Source organism: Lutra lutra, chromosome 17, assembly GCF_902655055.1.
Source record: "Lutra lutra chromosome 17, mLutLut1.2, whole genome shotgun sequence".
Taxonomy (NCBI): Eukaryota; Metazoa; Chordata; class Mammalia; order Carnivora; family Mustelidae; genus Lutra; species Lutra lutra.
In genome coordinates this window covers 38,104,507-38,118,504 of record NC_062294.1, presented here as the reverse complement: position 1 = coordinate 38,118,504, position 13,998 = coordinate 38,104,507, and the positions used below count along the sequence as shown (strand labels likewise).

Sequence of the window (13,998 nt, the reverse complement as noted above, 5' to 3'; positions counted from 1 at the left end):
CTCGGGATTTCCCAGATTGCAGAGTTCTCTCTTGCCCCAATCAATGGGAAGGAGCTTCCACAGAGCTAAGAGTCAGAGATCCTGAATCAAAGGCCAATGGGAGAGGCCTCTACAGGCTTGAAGAATGTACAAGGGAAGCCCATCTAAAATGTGTGCCAGCTAAAGTAGAGGACTGGTGACAGAAAAAAGGAATGCAGTCTGGGGGCATAGTGCCTAGCCCAGGTGCCGGAGCCAGGTCTATACTCCGACTTGGAGAAGGAGAAGCTCCCCTGGAGTCCTTCAGCTCAGGAACATAAACAAGCCCCGGAAAAGCAGCTGAAGCCAGTGCAGCACAGCCAAATGGCTGTGGCAGTGGCAGTGACTGTGGTCACTGCGGCCGCAGTGGCTATGCTCTGTGCAGTGTGGCCATGGTGAGTGGAGACCAGAAGGCCTCCCCTCTGTGGGAGAGCCAGTAGGGAGGGGAAGGGAGGTGGGGCCTGTGCTTGGGGGCAGCCAAGGGACCAGGAGACATGAGGTAGGCAGGGGACTGAGAAGCATGGGCCTGAATCTCCCCTACACCACAGGCTAGGTGTGAGGGGCTGTGAGACCCAGTGCCCAGGGCATAGTGCTGGGAGGCCTGTGGGTACAGAGGCAGCCCCACATTCCTTGGGTATTCATTTACCATATGAAGACACTGAGGCACAGAGAGACTGACATCAGAAGTAAGCAGAAACAGCCAAGCTGGGGTCAGAATCTGGCAACTGGATTATCAGGAATGGACCTTGGATGGGAGAATTCATTTGGTGGGGACTGGTAGCTTCTTTAGTCTTTAAAGGAGGAAGCAGGGGAATTTCAGAGGTTGCAGTTGAGCTATTTATGGGCCTGTATATGGGTAAGGTCACCCTGCCAGGGTCTATGGCAGAGAGAAGGCAGGACCTGCTTAGCTTTAGCCTGTGTGGCTACAGAAAGTGGTCCAAGGGACTTGCTCTTTTGATTATTCAAGAGAAACCAGAAATCAGATGTACGTGAAATCTGGTTTTTACTTATTTTATTGTGTTATGTCTGTCACCATATAGAACAACATTAGTTTTTAACGTAGTGTTCCATGATTTATTGTTTGGATATAACACCCAGTGTTTATTGCAACATGTGCCCTCCTTAATATCTATCACTGGGCTAAACCATCCCCCACCAACTCCTCTCTGAAAGTCTCAGTTTGTTCTGGGTCCATAGTCCCTCATGGTTCATCTCTCCCTCTTATCTCCCCCTCCAATCATTTTTCCCTTCCTTCTCCTAATGTCCTACATGTTATTCCTTATGTTCCACATATAAGTGAAACCATATGATAACTGACTGCTTCATTTATTTGACTTAGCATAATCACCTCCAATTCCATCCATGTCACTGCAAATGCTGCATATTCAATCTATCTTCTGGCTGAGTAATATTCCATTGCATATACAGACCACATCTTCTTTATCGATTCCTCTGTTGAAGGGCATTCAGATCCTTCCACAGTTTGGCTACTGTGGACATCACTGCTATAAACATTGGGGGTGCAGGTGCCCCTTCTTTTCACTACATCTGTATCTTTGGGGTAAATACCCAGTAGTGCAATTGCTAGATCATAAGGTAGCTCTATTTTTAAGTTTTTGAGCCATCCATACCATTTTGCAGAGTGGCTATACTAACTTGCATTCCCACCAACAGTGTAAGAGGGTTCCCCTTTCTCCACATGCTCTCCGACATTTGTTGTATCCTGCCTTGTTAATTTTTGCCATTCTAACTGGTTTAAGGTCATATCTCAATGTGGTTTTGATATGAATTTCCTTGATGGCTAATGATGTTGAACATTTTTTTCATGTGTCTATTGGCATTTGTATGTCTATTATTATTATTATTATTTTAAAATTTCTTTTCAGTGTACCAGAATTCATTGTTTATGTACCACACCCAGTGTTCCATGCAATACGTTCTTTGGAGAAGTGTCTGTTTATATTTTCTGCTCATTTCTTGACTAGATTATTTGTTTTATGAGTGTTGAGTTTGAGAAGATCTTTATGAACTTGGATATCACCCCTTTTGGTCTGTAGTGTCATTTGCAAATACCTTCTTCCATTCCATGGGTTGCCTCTTTGTTTTGTTAACTGTTTCCTTTGCTGTGCAGAAGCTTTTGATCTTGATGAAGTCCCAAAGTTCATTTTTGCTTGTGTTTCCACATTGCCTTTGGAAATGTGTCTTGAAAGAAGTTGTGGTGGTTGATGTCAAAGAGGTTATTGCTTCTGTTCCCCACTAGGATTTTGATAGATTCCTGTCTCAAATTGAAGTCTTTCATCCATTTAGAGTTTATCTTTGTGTATGGTATGAAAGAATGGTCGAGTTTCAGTCTTCTGTGAAATCTGGTCTTTAAATACTGGCAACTAATTCTGTTTTTTAAAAAAGTCTGTGGGCAAATATCTTCTCCCATTCTGTCAGTTGTCTTTTGGTTTTGTTCACTGTTTCCTTTGCTGTGCAAAAGCTTTTGATCTTGATAAAATCCCAAAAGTTCATTTTTGCCCTTGCTTCCCTTGCCTTTGGTGATGTTCCTAGGAAGATGTTGCTGCGGCTGAGGTCGAAGAGGTTGCTGCCTGTGTTCTCCTCGAGGATTTTGATGGATTCCTTTCTCACATTGAGATCCTTCATCCATTTTGAGTCTATTTTCGTGTGTGGTGTAAGGAAATGATCCAATTTCATTTTTCTGCATGTGGCTGTCCAATTTTCCCAACACCATTTGTTGAAGAGGCTGTCTTTGTTCCATTGGACATTCTTTCCTGCTTTGTCGAAGATGAGTTGACCATAGAGTTGAGGGTCCATTCCTGGGCTCTCTATTCTGTTCCATTGATCTATGTGTCTGTTTTTGTGCCAGTACCATGCTGTCTAGATGATGACAGCTTTGTAATAGAGCTTGAAGTCCGGAATTGTGATGCCACCAACTTTGGCTTTCTTTTTCAATATTCCTTTGGCTATTCGAGGTCTTTTCTGGTTCCATATGAATTTTAGGATTATTTGTTCCATTTCTTTGAAAACAATGGATGGTACTTTGATAGGAATTGCATTAAATGTGTAGATTGCTTTAGGTAGCATAGACATTTTCACAATATTTATTCTTCCAATCCAGGAGCATGGAACATTTTTCCATTTCTTTGTGTCTTCCTCAATTTCTTTCATGAGTACTTTATAGTTTTCTGAGTATAGATTCTTAGTCTCTTTGGTTAGGTTTATTCCTAGGTATCTTATAGTTTTGGGTGCAATTGTAAATGGGATGGACTCCTTAATTTCTCTTTCTTCTGTCTTGTTGTTGGTGTAGAGAAGTGCAACTGATTTCTGTGCATTGATTTTATATCCTGACACTTTACTGAATTCCTGTACAAGGTCTAGCAGTTTTGGAGTGGAGTCTTTTGGGTTTTCCACATATAGTATCATATCATCTGCAAAGAGTGATAGTTTGACTTCTTCTTAGCCGATTTGGATGCCTTTAATTTCCTTTTGTTGTCTGATTGCTGACGCTAGGACTTCTAGTACTATGTTGAATAGCAGTGGTGATTACGGACATCCCTGCCGTGTTCCTGACCTTAGCGGAAAAGCTTTCAGTTTTTCTCCATTGAGAATGATATTTGCGGTGGGTTTTTCATAGATGGCTTTGATAATATTGAGGTATGTGCCCTCTATCCCTACACTTTGAAGAGTTTTGATCAGGAAGGGATGCTGAACTTTGTCAAATGTTTTTTCAGCACCTATGGAGAGTATCATATGGTTCTTGTTCTTTCTTTTATTAATGTGTTGTATCACATTGATTGATTTGCGGATGTTGAACCAACCTTGCAGCCCTGGAATAAATCCCACTTGGTCGTGGTGAATAATCCTTTTAATGTACTGTTGAATCCTATTGGCTAGTATTTTGGCGGGACTGGAAGAGATTATGCTGAGTGAAATAAGTCAAGCAGAGAGAGTCATTTATCATATGGTTTCACTTATTTGTGGAGCATAACAAATAGCATGGAGGACAAGGGGAGATGGAGAGGAGAAGGGAGTTGAGGGAAATTGGAAGGGGAGGTGAACCATGAGAGACTATGGACTCTGAAAAACGATCTGAGAATTTTGAAGGGGTGGGGGGTGGGAGGTTGGGGGCACCAGGTGGTGGGTATTGTAGAGGGCACGGATTGCATGGAGCACTGGGTGTGGTGCAAAAATAATGAATACTGTTATGCTGAAGAAATAAAAAATTAAAAAAAAAGTCTGTGGGCTTTAATTTGAATCTCCCTGATGGCTAGTGATGATGAACATTTTTTCATGTGTCTGATAGCCATTTGTATGTCTTCACTGGAGAAGTGTCCGTTCATATCTTCTTACCCCAAAGATACAGATGTAGTGAAAAGAAGGGCCATCTGTACCCCAATGTTTATAGCAGCAATGGCCACAGTCACCAAACTGTGGAAAGAACCAAGATGCCCTTCAATGGACGAATGGATAAGGAAGATGTGGTCCATATACACTATGGAGTATTATGCCTCCATCAGAAAGGATGAATACCCAACTTTTGTAGCAACATGGATGGGACTGGAAGAGATTATGCTGAGTGAAATAAGTCAAGCAGAGAGAGTCTTTTATCATATGGTTTCACTTATTTGTGGAGCATAACAAATAACATGGAGGACAAGGGGAGATGGAGAGGAGGAGGGAGTTGAGGGAAATTGGAAGGGGAGGTGAACCATGAGAGACTATGGACTCTGAAAAACAATCTGAGGGTTTTGAAGGGGTGGGGGGTGGGAGGTTGGGGGAACCAGGTGGTGGGTATTAGAGAGGGCACAGATTGCATGGGGCACTGGGTGTGGGGCAAAAACAATGAATACTGTTAAGTCGAAAAAAATTTTTTTTAATAAATAAATAATAAAAAAACAATAAACTAAAAAAAAAAGTCTGTGGGCTAATCTGACAGTGCTGTTGTGTCCAAGAGTGACCTTTGCACCAGAGCCTACAGAGGTGGGGAAAGAAGGTTTACAAGAACCAGGTATACAATTGGAGGTTAGGAGTAGCATTTTCAGGATGATGCCTTTTTAGCCCCTGTGGGTTTATATGAAGTCATTCAGAGCAGATGGGAAGCTAGGTTTTTAGATGGACCACACAGTGTGAAGTAGCTGTATCTGCCTCCTTTCTGTGCATTTTATTGCTGTGCAGAAAGTGATTCCAGAGTTCAGGTCCATAAAGGAGTGGTGTCTGGACAAAATGCCCTGGCCAGGAAGCCTGACTTGCAGACCATGCTTGGCCTCTTCATGTGCCTGGAAATGGGAAGCTCATTGCAGTACCCAGAGGGGCCTTCCTGGGACCAAGTTTCCTCTCCCTTTTCCCCAGTAAAACTGATAGATAGAAAGCTGGATATAGGGGTGCCTGGGTGGCTCAATTGGTTAATTTGCTGTGTTCAGCTCAGGTCATGATCTTAGGGTTCTAGGATTGAGCCCTGCATTGGGATCCCTGCTTGGTGGAGAGCCTACTTCTCCCTCACCCTCTGTCTGCTGCTCTGCCCACTTGTGCTCTCTCTCTCTCTATCTCTCTGTCAAATAAATAAATAAAATCTTTTTTTAAAAAGCTAGATAAACCAGATGTAAACTATATGACAATTAGATGTTTTACAGGAGGATTGTAAGCTTTTTGAAAGGTTTTACCATGAAACCAAATTCCTTCAATTGTCAATATTTGAAATAAATTAGTCTTTGGAAATAAAACTCATTTTGTTTGCACAGCTTCACAGCACTATGGCTACTAGATAAATCAAGTCACACAAGTATCTCTTCATTTCATAGTGACTTCTGCCATGTGAAGTCCCTTTGCTGTTATAATATTATTTTATTATTGTAAACTTCATGTGTGGACAAGTCATGAAGCCCATGTGGTCTCTCTTCCAGGGTGGAGGAGGACACATGGACTCCATGTGCAAGGGGGTCTGGTAGTGAGGAAAGGGGCAGGAGGCTCAAAGGTATGTTGGCTGGTCCAAGACACAAGGAGCCAGAGTGGGGGCAGGTACTCCTGACTTCTCCTCCAGTCCCTTGAGCACTCCTGTAGGGCCAGCCCCTCCATTGCCTCTACACCCCACATGGTCAAACAGACACTTTTGGTGGATGCTTGTTTGCACTTTCTGAACTCAAGGACTAAGCTGCTGATGTCAGATGTCTGGGTCATGGTCTCTTAGAGTCTTGCTGTCCGAAGTGGGGTTAGAGACCAGCTGAAGGCTTGTTCCAAATACAGAATCTCAGCCCATGCATATTGGCTGCATTTAACAAGGTCAGCAGTGATTCCCGTGCACTTGTGGAGAATTACTGATTTAGAACATTGCAGGGACCAGAGCACAGGACACTTCTTATCTCACTTGGGATGGCAGAGAAGTTCTGAATCCAGTCTGTGGTGAACGAGCAGACCCACAGAATTGTTCTAGGAGTTCAAAATTCTCCCCCAGGATTGAGAGGATGATTTTACATGAGTGGCTGGTTCTGAATTTTCCTTGGGTCAAAATGAGATGTAACTAAGAGTCTCAAGCAAGAGGATCTGCCCTAAACTGTGTCAAGTTCCTTTAGGGGCTCCATGCATGAAAACAGGAGTGATAAAAAGAAAATGCCCTCCCAGCCTTGGGTCCAGATGAAGCCAGAAGGGGAAGCACCTGCTCTTGATCACTTGGATTTTACTTCCGGATCCTGTCAGGTGGCCCATCAGTGTTGTGGCTCTCCATTCTCACTGACCCTGGGGTAGAGCCCATTCTGGCTCTGCCCTCCCTGCCTGCCAGTTTCCCACCAGTGTAGCCAATGGTTTTTTGATTACAGAGACTTGTTCTAAGCTCATTGTTCCAAGGGTCCATTTGCCTGTCTATTCAAGCATATATAACCCCCCTGGAATTCTTTGGTTTATCTTATTATCTGGTTGTTTCACTTTATTGCTCATCCTTAGTGCCATCCTGCCCTGCTTTAGTATCACCCAGATATTAGACCAGATATCCAGCAGAACTGGATGGGCTTTAGGAATGGTTGCTTATAGAATACCCAGTGGTGTGTATCAGTAACAGAATATTCATTTAGAGCCATCAGATCTCAGGGCTGCCATGTCGCAGAGTCATATCAGGTACTTTGCATCCATTCCACTCAGACCTTTCCAGAATCCAGCTTGTAGGTGGATTATCTCCTTTTTACGGGTAAAGAATATGATGCTCTGCTCAGGGTCACGGGGCAGGCATGTGTGCACACAGGCCAGTGTGGTCACGGAGCCCAGTTCTTTCCCCTTCTTGGGCTTGGCATGAGCTCTGTTGCCCTATCACATGACAGAGGACTCGAGGCTGGGATGTTATGCCCTCTGCCAGGCTCCTCTGTGCACTAGGGGTGCCTGAGCCAGCAGGAAGGCTGCAGACACGAGAGAGGGCACACTTGCCTCAGTTGTGATGAGCTGCTGCAGCTTGTGGCTGGGTTTGCTCTGGAATATGTCCTAAATCAGAAGTTACGCAGAGGGCAAGGAAGAGGTCTTATCCATTCTGCAGGTTCTGTGCACTTATTAACTAACTGCTCCCCAGCTTCCTCTGTGACAAGGAACCTATCACATCAGTAGGGAATATCTGTTCCACTGATGGCAGGGCACCTGTTCTCTATATGAGGACTGTCCTTGAAACTAACATGAGTACAATTTGGGTGTAAATATTTTCATGCTCATTAAAAGTTTCCCCTTGAAATGCTTCCTTTGTCTCCCTTCAGGAAGTCCATCCTGGTGGAAGACGTCATGACATTGCTCTGCTCCATCTCTGAGGAGACAAAAATGAAGGCGGCCCTCAAGCACTCTGGGACAAGTGCCCTGGTCACAGGAGCTGGAGCCTTCATCGGTGGTTTAGTTGGAGGCCCTCCCGGACTAGCTGTTGGTAAGTGTAAGCTTCTTACAGGGACAGCCAGCCTCAGGGGTATTGTGAAAAAAGGCCTTTGTTACCACAGAGACCTCACAGAAGTCCCTGTGCTGTGGGAGATGTTTGTTGAGTTGAGGTTTCTTCTGTGACTTGATCTTTGTGGCCCTAATTTATTCTATTGAAAACACAGGCTTCTGAGTGTGATGGTCTCAGAAATGCAGGGCATTATTGCAAATGGTCCGTGTGTCATGCAGACCTGGAGGGTGCCTCTCCCCTCAGGGATGTGTCTGGGCCTCTGAAGATATCAGCGTGTCCTGGGTCTCTTGGATGGTGTCCTTCCCCTGTCACCATTACATGTCACTGTAGAAGGGAACCAGGGAGGAAGTTGGGATTTGCTGAGCACTTCCTAGGAGCAGATGCTGTCTGGCCATGTTACATGAGCTCATTCATGGAGACAGCCCCATTCTGAAACCAACAGTCAAATTCAGAAAAAGTAGCAAACTATCCTAGGGTGATCATCCCTACTCACACTTTTGCTACTTGCTTCTACTTTAGAGCCAGTTTTTTGCTATGAATGGAGGTTTGGCTGGTTTCCCAATCATTTCTTGGAGCCAGGAAAGGTTGCTTCCTATGTCATAGGAATAGGAAGGATTCTTATGTGGTTTTCATCTTGGGCCAGGGTGGCACCAGAGAGTGGGCTGCTGTGTGGGGCTGACGTGAGGAGGGACTGGATTATGCCTCCTTGTGAGGTGCCTCAGATCAAACCTGCAGTATAGGGGAGCAGCAAAGTCATGGTCTGCCACACTGGGCTCAGCAGATACATCACTGAATGCCTGCTCTGTGCTGGCCAGCCTGTGCTGGGGACGTGGGCGAGCTCACAGCACTGCCTCCAGTCTTCCCACAAACACAGACTGGAGAGGTGACTGCCTGTTTGCCCAGGTTGGCTTCTGTTTTCAGCTCACAGCATGGTTTCCTGCCCTGTTCTGTCTTTCTGTGGCAGTATTGGCATTCAAGGATGTTTCATGATGCAGAGATCACACTGGGGAGTAAATCAGTGTGTGGATGACACCAGATCTTCCACCTGTACATTTCCCTTTCCCATCTGTGAATTAGTGAGTCCTGACTTCAGCCTCTCACCATCCAAGGAACAGCCAGTGAGGGAGGAAACGTGGCCATTGCCTCCTTCCTCAGTGACATTCTTTATCTCTGTCCCTGTCCCCCATCTAATGTAATCAGGGGAGGGCTTGATGAGATCATTTATCCTATAGCTGTTCCCAGATGCCATTGTGGGAGCACATATCTTATTTGGATTCTGTCAAAGCTGGTAGAGAACGGGTTGTCTGCCAGGGGAACCCAGGGGATTTGCTCCTCGAAGCCACTAATCGTGGGCGGAGCATCATTTTACCCAGAAAACCAAGGAATTTTCTCTTGTGCAAAGAGTTAGTAATTTGCTGGTCGATATTCCTGGTGACTTTTTGCATGAAGTGTTGTTCTAAATCAAATATTGGTTTAGTGAAGATGAGTGCATCTCTTGTTGGCACGGAGTGCTTCATGGATGTTGTGGGAGAAAGTTCAGTAAATCTTGTAAATGACTGTTTTTCCCTCCCTGAATCCTCCCTTCTTTTGGAGCAGAGGGGAAGGGTGATCAGGGGCAGTATTAAGTCTTCCCCGCCTGATGCTGGCCCGGGCTCAGCCCCAGAGGAGCTGTGTGCTTTCAGATGCCTCCACACTTGGCTTCCTGAGAGGGTGCAGGTTTTACTGCCTGCTGGCAGCATCCAGCCCACAACCGGGTTCTCCCTGGCCTGGGCTGTATTCTCTCAGATAAACCTTTTGTTTTGGAATAGTAGAATTAAAGACAAGTTGGCGAGACTATGCAAAGAACTCCAATATCAGATACCATGCAGAGAGCTCTCATATATCTCTCACTCAGCCTCCATTCCCCTAACGTTACCATCTTGTGTTATCATATGCACTTGTCAAAAGTAGGAAACCAACAGTGATACATCCCTATTAACTAGTCTCCAGACTTTCTTTGCACTTTGCCAGTTTTTGAATTAAGATCTTTTCCTGTCCCAGAATTCAGCTCAAGACATCACAGTGCATTTAATCCTCGTGTCTCCTTACTCTGTCTCCCCAGCTCTGTGACAGTTGCTCAGACTTTGCTGTGTTCATGGCCTGGGTACTGTTGAGGAGTCCTGGGCAGGTATTTGTAGAATGCCTCTCCGTTTGGGTCAGGCTGATGATTGCTCATGCTTAGCCTGGGTTGTGGATTTTGGGAAAGCATACTGCAGACAGCGGCAGAATGTCTGTCTCATAGCGCCATTTCAGGGACATGTGACATCCACAGCCTCCCTGATGAAGTCCACTTTGATCAACTGGTTAGGGTGGTATTTGCCAGGTTTGTCCACTTTGAAGTTAGTGTCTTCGCTTTTCATGCTCTGTTCTTTCAGAGAAAGTCAGTAAATCCAGCTGGGCTGCATCTATTAATATCTAATCATCCTTATTTAAAAATCAAGGGACTTTTATCTGTTTTGAGTTTATTTTTGTGTACCATGTAAGAGAATGGTTGAGTTTCTTTCTTCTGTATATAGGTGTCCAATTTTCCCAGCAGCATTTATTGAAGAGACTCTTTTTTTCTTTTGGATATTCCTTCCTGTTTTGTTAGAGATTAGTTGACCATAGAGTTGAGGGTCCTTATCTGGCCTCTCTACTCTGTTCCATTGGTCTATGTGTCTGTTTTTGTGCCAGTACCATTCTGTTTAGGTGATCACAGCTTTGTAATAAAGCTTGAAATCAGGCAACATGATGACCCCAGCTTTTTCTTTTTCAACATTTCCTTGGTGATTTGGAGTCTTTTCTGGTTCCATACAAATTTTAGGATTGTTTGTTCCAGCACTTTTGAAAAAAGCCAATGGTATTTTGATTGGGATGGTGTTGGAAGTATAGATTGCTCTGGGTAGCATACACATTTTTAAAAATTTTTATTTTTTAATTACTTTTCAGTGTACTAGAATTCATTGTTTATATACCACACCCAGTGTTCCATGCAATATGTGCCCTCCACAATACCCACCACCAGGCTGGCCCAACATCCCACCCCCCTGCCCCTTCAAAACACTCAGATTGTTTTTCAGAGTCCATAGTCTCTCACGGTTCATCTCCCCCTCCAATTTCCCTCAACTCCCGTCTCCTCTCCATATCCCCATGTCCTCCGTGTTATTTCTTATGCTCCACAAATAAGTGAAACCGTATGATAATTGACTCTCTCTGCTTGACTTATTTCTCTCAACATAATCTCTTCCAGGCTCGTCCATGTTGATACAAAAGTGGGGTATTCATCTTTTCCGATGGAGGTATAATACTCCATAGTGTATATGGACCACATCTTCCTTATCCATTCATCTGTTGAAGGGCATCTTGGTTCTTTCCACAGTTTGGCGACCGTGGCCATTGCTGCTAGGAACATTGGGGTACAGATGGCCCTTCTTTTTACTACATCTGTATCTTTGGGGTAAATACCCAGTAGTGCAATTGCAGGGTCATAGGGAAGCTCTATTTTTAATTTCTTAAGGAATCTCCACACTGTTCTCCAAAGTGGCTCCACCAACTTGCATTCCCACCAACAGTGTAAGAGGGTTCCCCTTTCTCCACATCCCCTCCAACACATGTTGTTTCCTGTCTTGCTAATTTTGGCCATTCTAACTGGTGTAAGGTGATATCTCAATGTGGTTTTAATTTGAATCTCCCTGATGGCTAGTGATGATGAACATTTTTTCATGTGTCTCAGAGCCATTTGTATGTCTTCATTGGAGAAGTGTATGTTCATGTCTTCTGCCCATTTTTTGACTTGATTACCTGTTTTGTGTGTGTTGAGTTTGAGGAGTTCTTTATAGATCCTGGATATCAACCTTTTGTCTGTACAGTCATTTGCAAATATCTTCTCCTATTCCGTGGGTTGCCTCTTTGTTTTGATGACTGTTTCCTTTGCTGTGAAGAAGCTTTTGATCTCCCAAAAGTTCATTTCACTTTTGTTTCCTTTGCCTTTGGAGTCATATCTTGAAAGAAGTTGGTGTGGCTGATGTCGAAGAGGTTACTGCCTATGCTCTCTTCTATGATTCTGATGTATTCCTGTCTCACATTGAGGTCTTTTATCCATTTAGAGTTTATCTTTGTGTACAGTGTAAGAGAATGGTCAAAGTTTCATTTTTCTACATATAGCTGTCCAATTTTCCCAGCACCATTTATTGAAGAGACTGTCTTTTTTCCACTGTATATTTTTTCCTGCTTTGTCGAAGATTATTTGACCATAGAGTTGAGGGTCCATATCTGGGCTCTCTACTCTGTTCCACTGCTCTGTGTGTCTGTTTTTATGCCAATACCATGCTGTCTTGGTGATCACAGCTTTGTAGTAAAGCTTGAAATCAGGCAACGTGATGCCACCAGTTTTGCCTTTTTACTTTTTTAATATTTCTTTAGCAATTCAGGGTCTCTTCTGGTTCCATACAAATTTTAGGATTATTTGCTCCAGCTCTTTGAAAAATACTGGTGGAATTTTGATCGGAATGGCATTTAAGTATAGATTGTTCTAAGCAGTATAGACATTTTTTTAATTTCTTTTCAGCATAACAGTATTCATTGTTTTTGCACCACACCCAGTGCTCCATGCAATCCGTGCCCTCTCCAAGGGCTGGAGAAGGGTAGCCACCACTCCCTTTAGACAGGGACCCAGCTCTCTGTCATCCACAAGCTCACTCAGCCCTCTTCACTCCTCTCAGCTACCTGCTTGCACCCTGAGGGCACCTGAGTTTGAGACCACTGCCCCAGGGTGCATTCCTTAGCAGATCTTCATTGCACCTGATCAGAGAGAACTTTCTGTTGACATAAGGTCCTCGAGTCCCAAAAACATACACCTTAAATTTGATCATAAATTTATACTTAAAAATAATGGTTATGCCCTTTTGGGGTCACAGGAAGAGAAATAGTGGAGTAAATCATATTTGCTATTCATGATCATACAACTCTTGAGAGCTAAAGAGAAAAGGTCTCCTTCTCTGTCCCCAGCATCCTTTAACCATGGGAATTCACTGAAATTCTCCAAAGTTCAGGGGCAAAAGGCATATTAGACACTCGATGGAGAAAACTCATCTCACCACTGATATGATTCTCCTTGCAAATTCACTTGCTTCTCAGCCCTCTGCTTCAAGATGAGAGAGTTTTGTGGGAAGCAGGAAACCTGTGGACCCTGGATTTCAGTTCTCAGAGCCGTGTGGTGGGAGATGCTTCGCGCTGCATCTGTGAGACTAGAGCTTACAGAAGGGCATGTCTGGGTGTCAGTTATCTGAGCCAAATGGACTGAGAACCCCAGAAATCCTTGCTCCCTGCACTGTGGGGTAGAGTGGATGCACAGCTGAGCCCGTTCTGGCCTGTGCGTGAATGTGTCCACTTGTCAGAGTAAGAATCTGAGCCCATCACTTTTAAATAATGCCCAACTAATTTAACCCTTCCTTGTTTTCTTAGGGGGGACTGTTGGGAATATATTACATATATCAAGGACCAGAGGACAGCTTAAGCCTATTCCTGAGATCATAAAGGAACTGAAACCTGCTGAGCAGCAAAAGCTCTATAATGAAGCCATCACCATCCTTGGAGACCTAAAGTGTATGGACCCCAAAGAACTGACCAAGCACGTTATGAGCAATGAGAACCTGAAACAGCAACTGCTGGTGATGCTGGAGAACTATATCACCAAGCAGCTCCAGGCTGAAGTTTAGTATGTTGACCACGAAGTTTCTCCTGGGAAGTGGGGGTCTCATTTAGATGATTCTGCTGACCCACTGGGCGCTGGACCATTTATACTGTTCTTATAACTCATAGAAGTGATTGTGGAGTTGGGGGAAGCCTCACCCATTCATTGCTCATGGGTTCGGTCCAACTCTCCCAGACCCAGGGAACACGGGGTCCTAGTCAGAGGTCCTGCTCTGATGCCCACTGAAGTCCCTCCCCTGGCTGGCCTGCCTTCATTCCTGGGAAAAACCCTGACCCAACTCCTGAGCAGTTTCAGGTCAGACAGAGCAGATCTTGCTGAGTGAAGTCAGTGTGGACTAGCTGGGTCC

General features: G+C 44.4%; 1 protein-coding gene across 1 annotated transcript; it reads left to right on the top strand.

Moving 5' to 3' along the window:
- Nucleotides 1–339: 339 nt before the first annotated feature.
- On the top strand, nucleotides 340–13,656 carry LOC125088538 (protein C19orf12 homolog). The gene is made up of 3 exons (XM_047709751.1): nucleotides 340–410; nucleotides 7,743–7,903; nucleotides 13,403–13,656. The coding sequence occupies exons 1-3, from the start codon at nucleotides 340–342 to the stop codon at nucleotides 13,654–13,656; spliced, it is 486 nt and encodes a 161-aa protein (XP_047565707.1).
- Nucleotides 13,657–13,998: the final 342 nt, after the last annotated feature.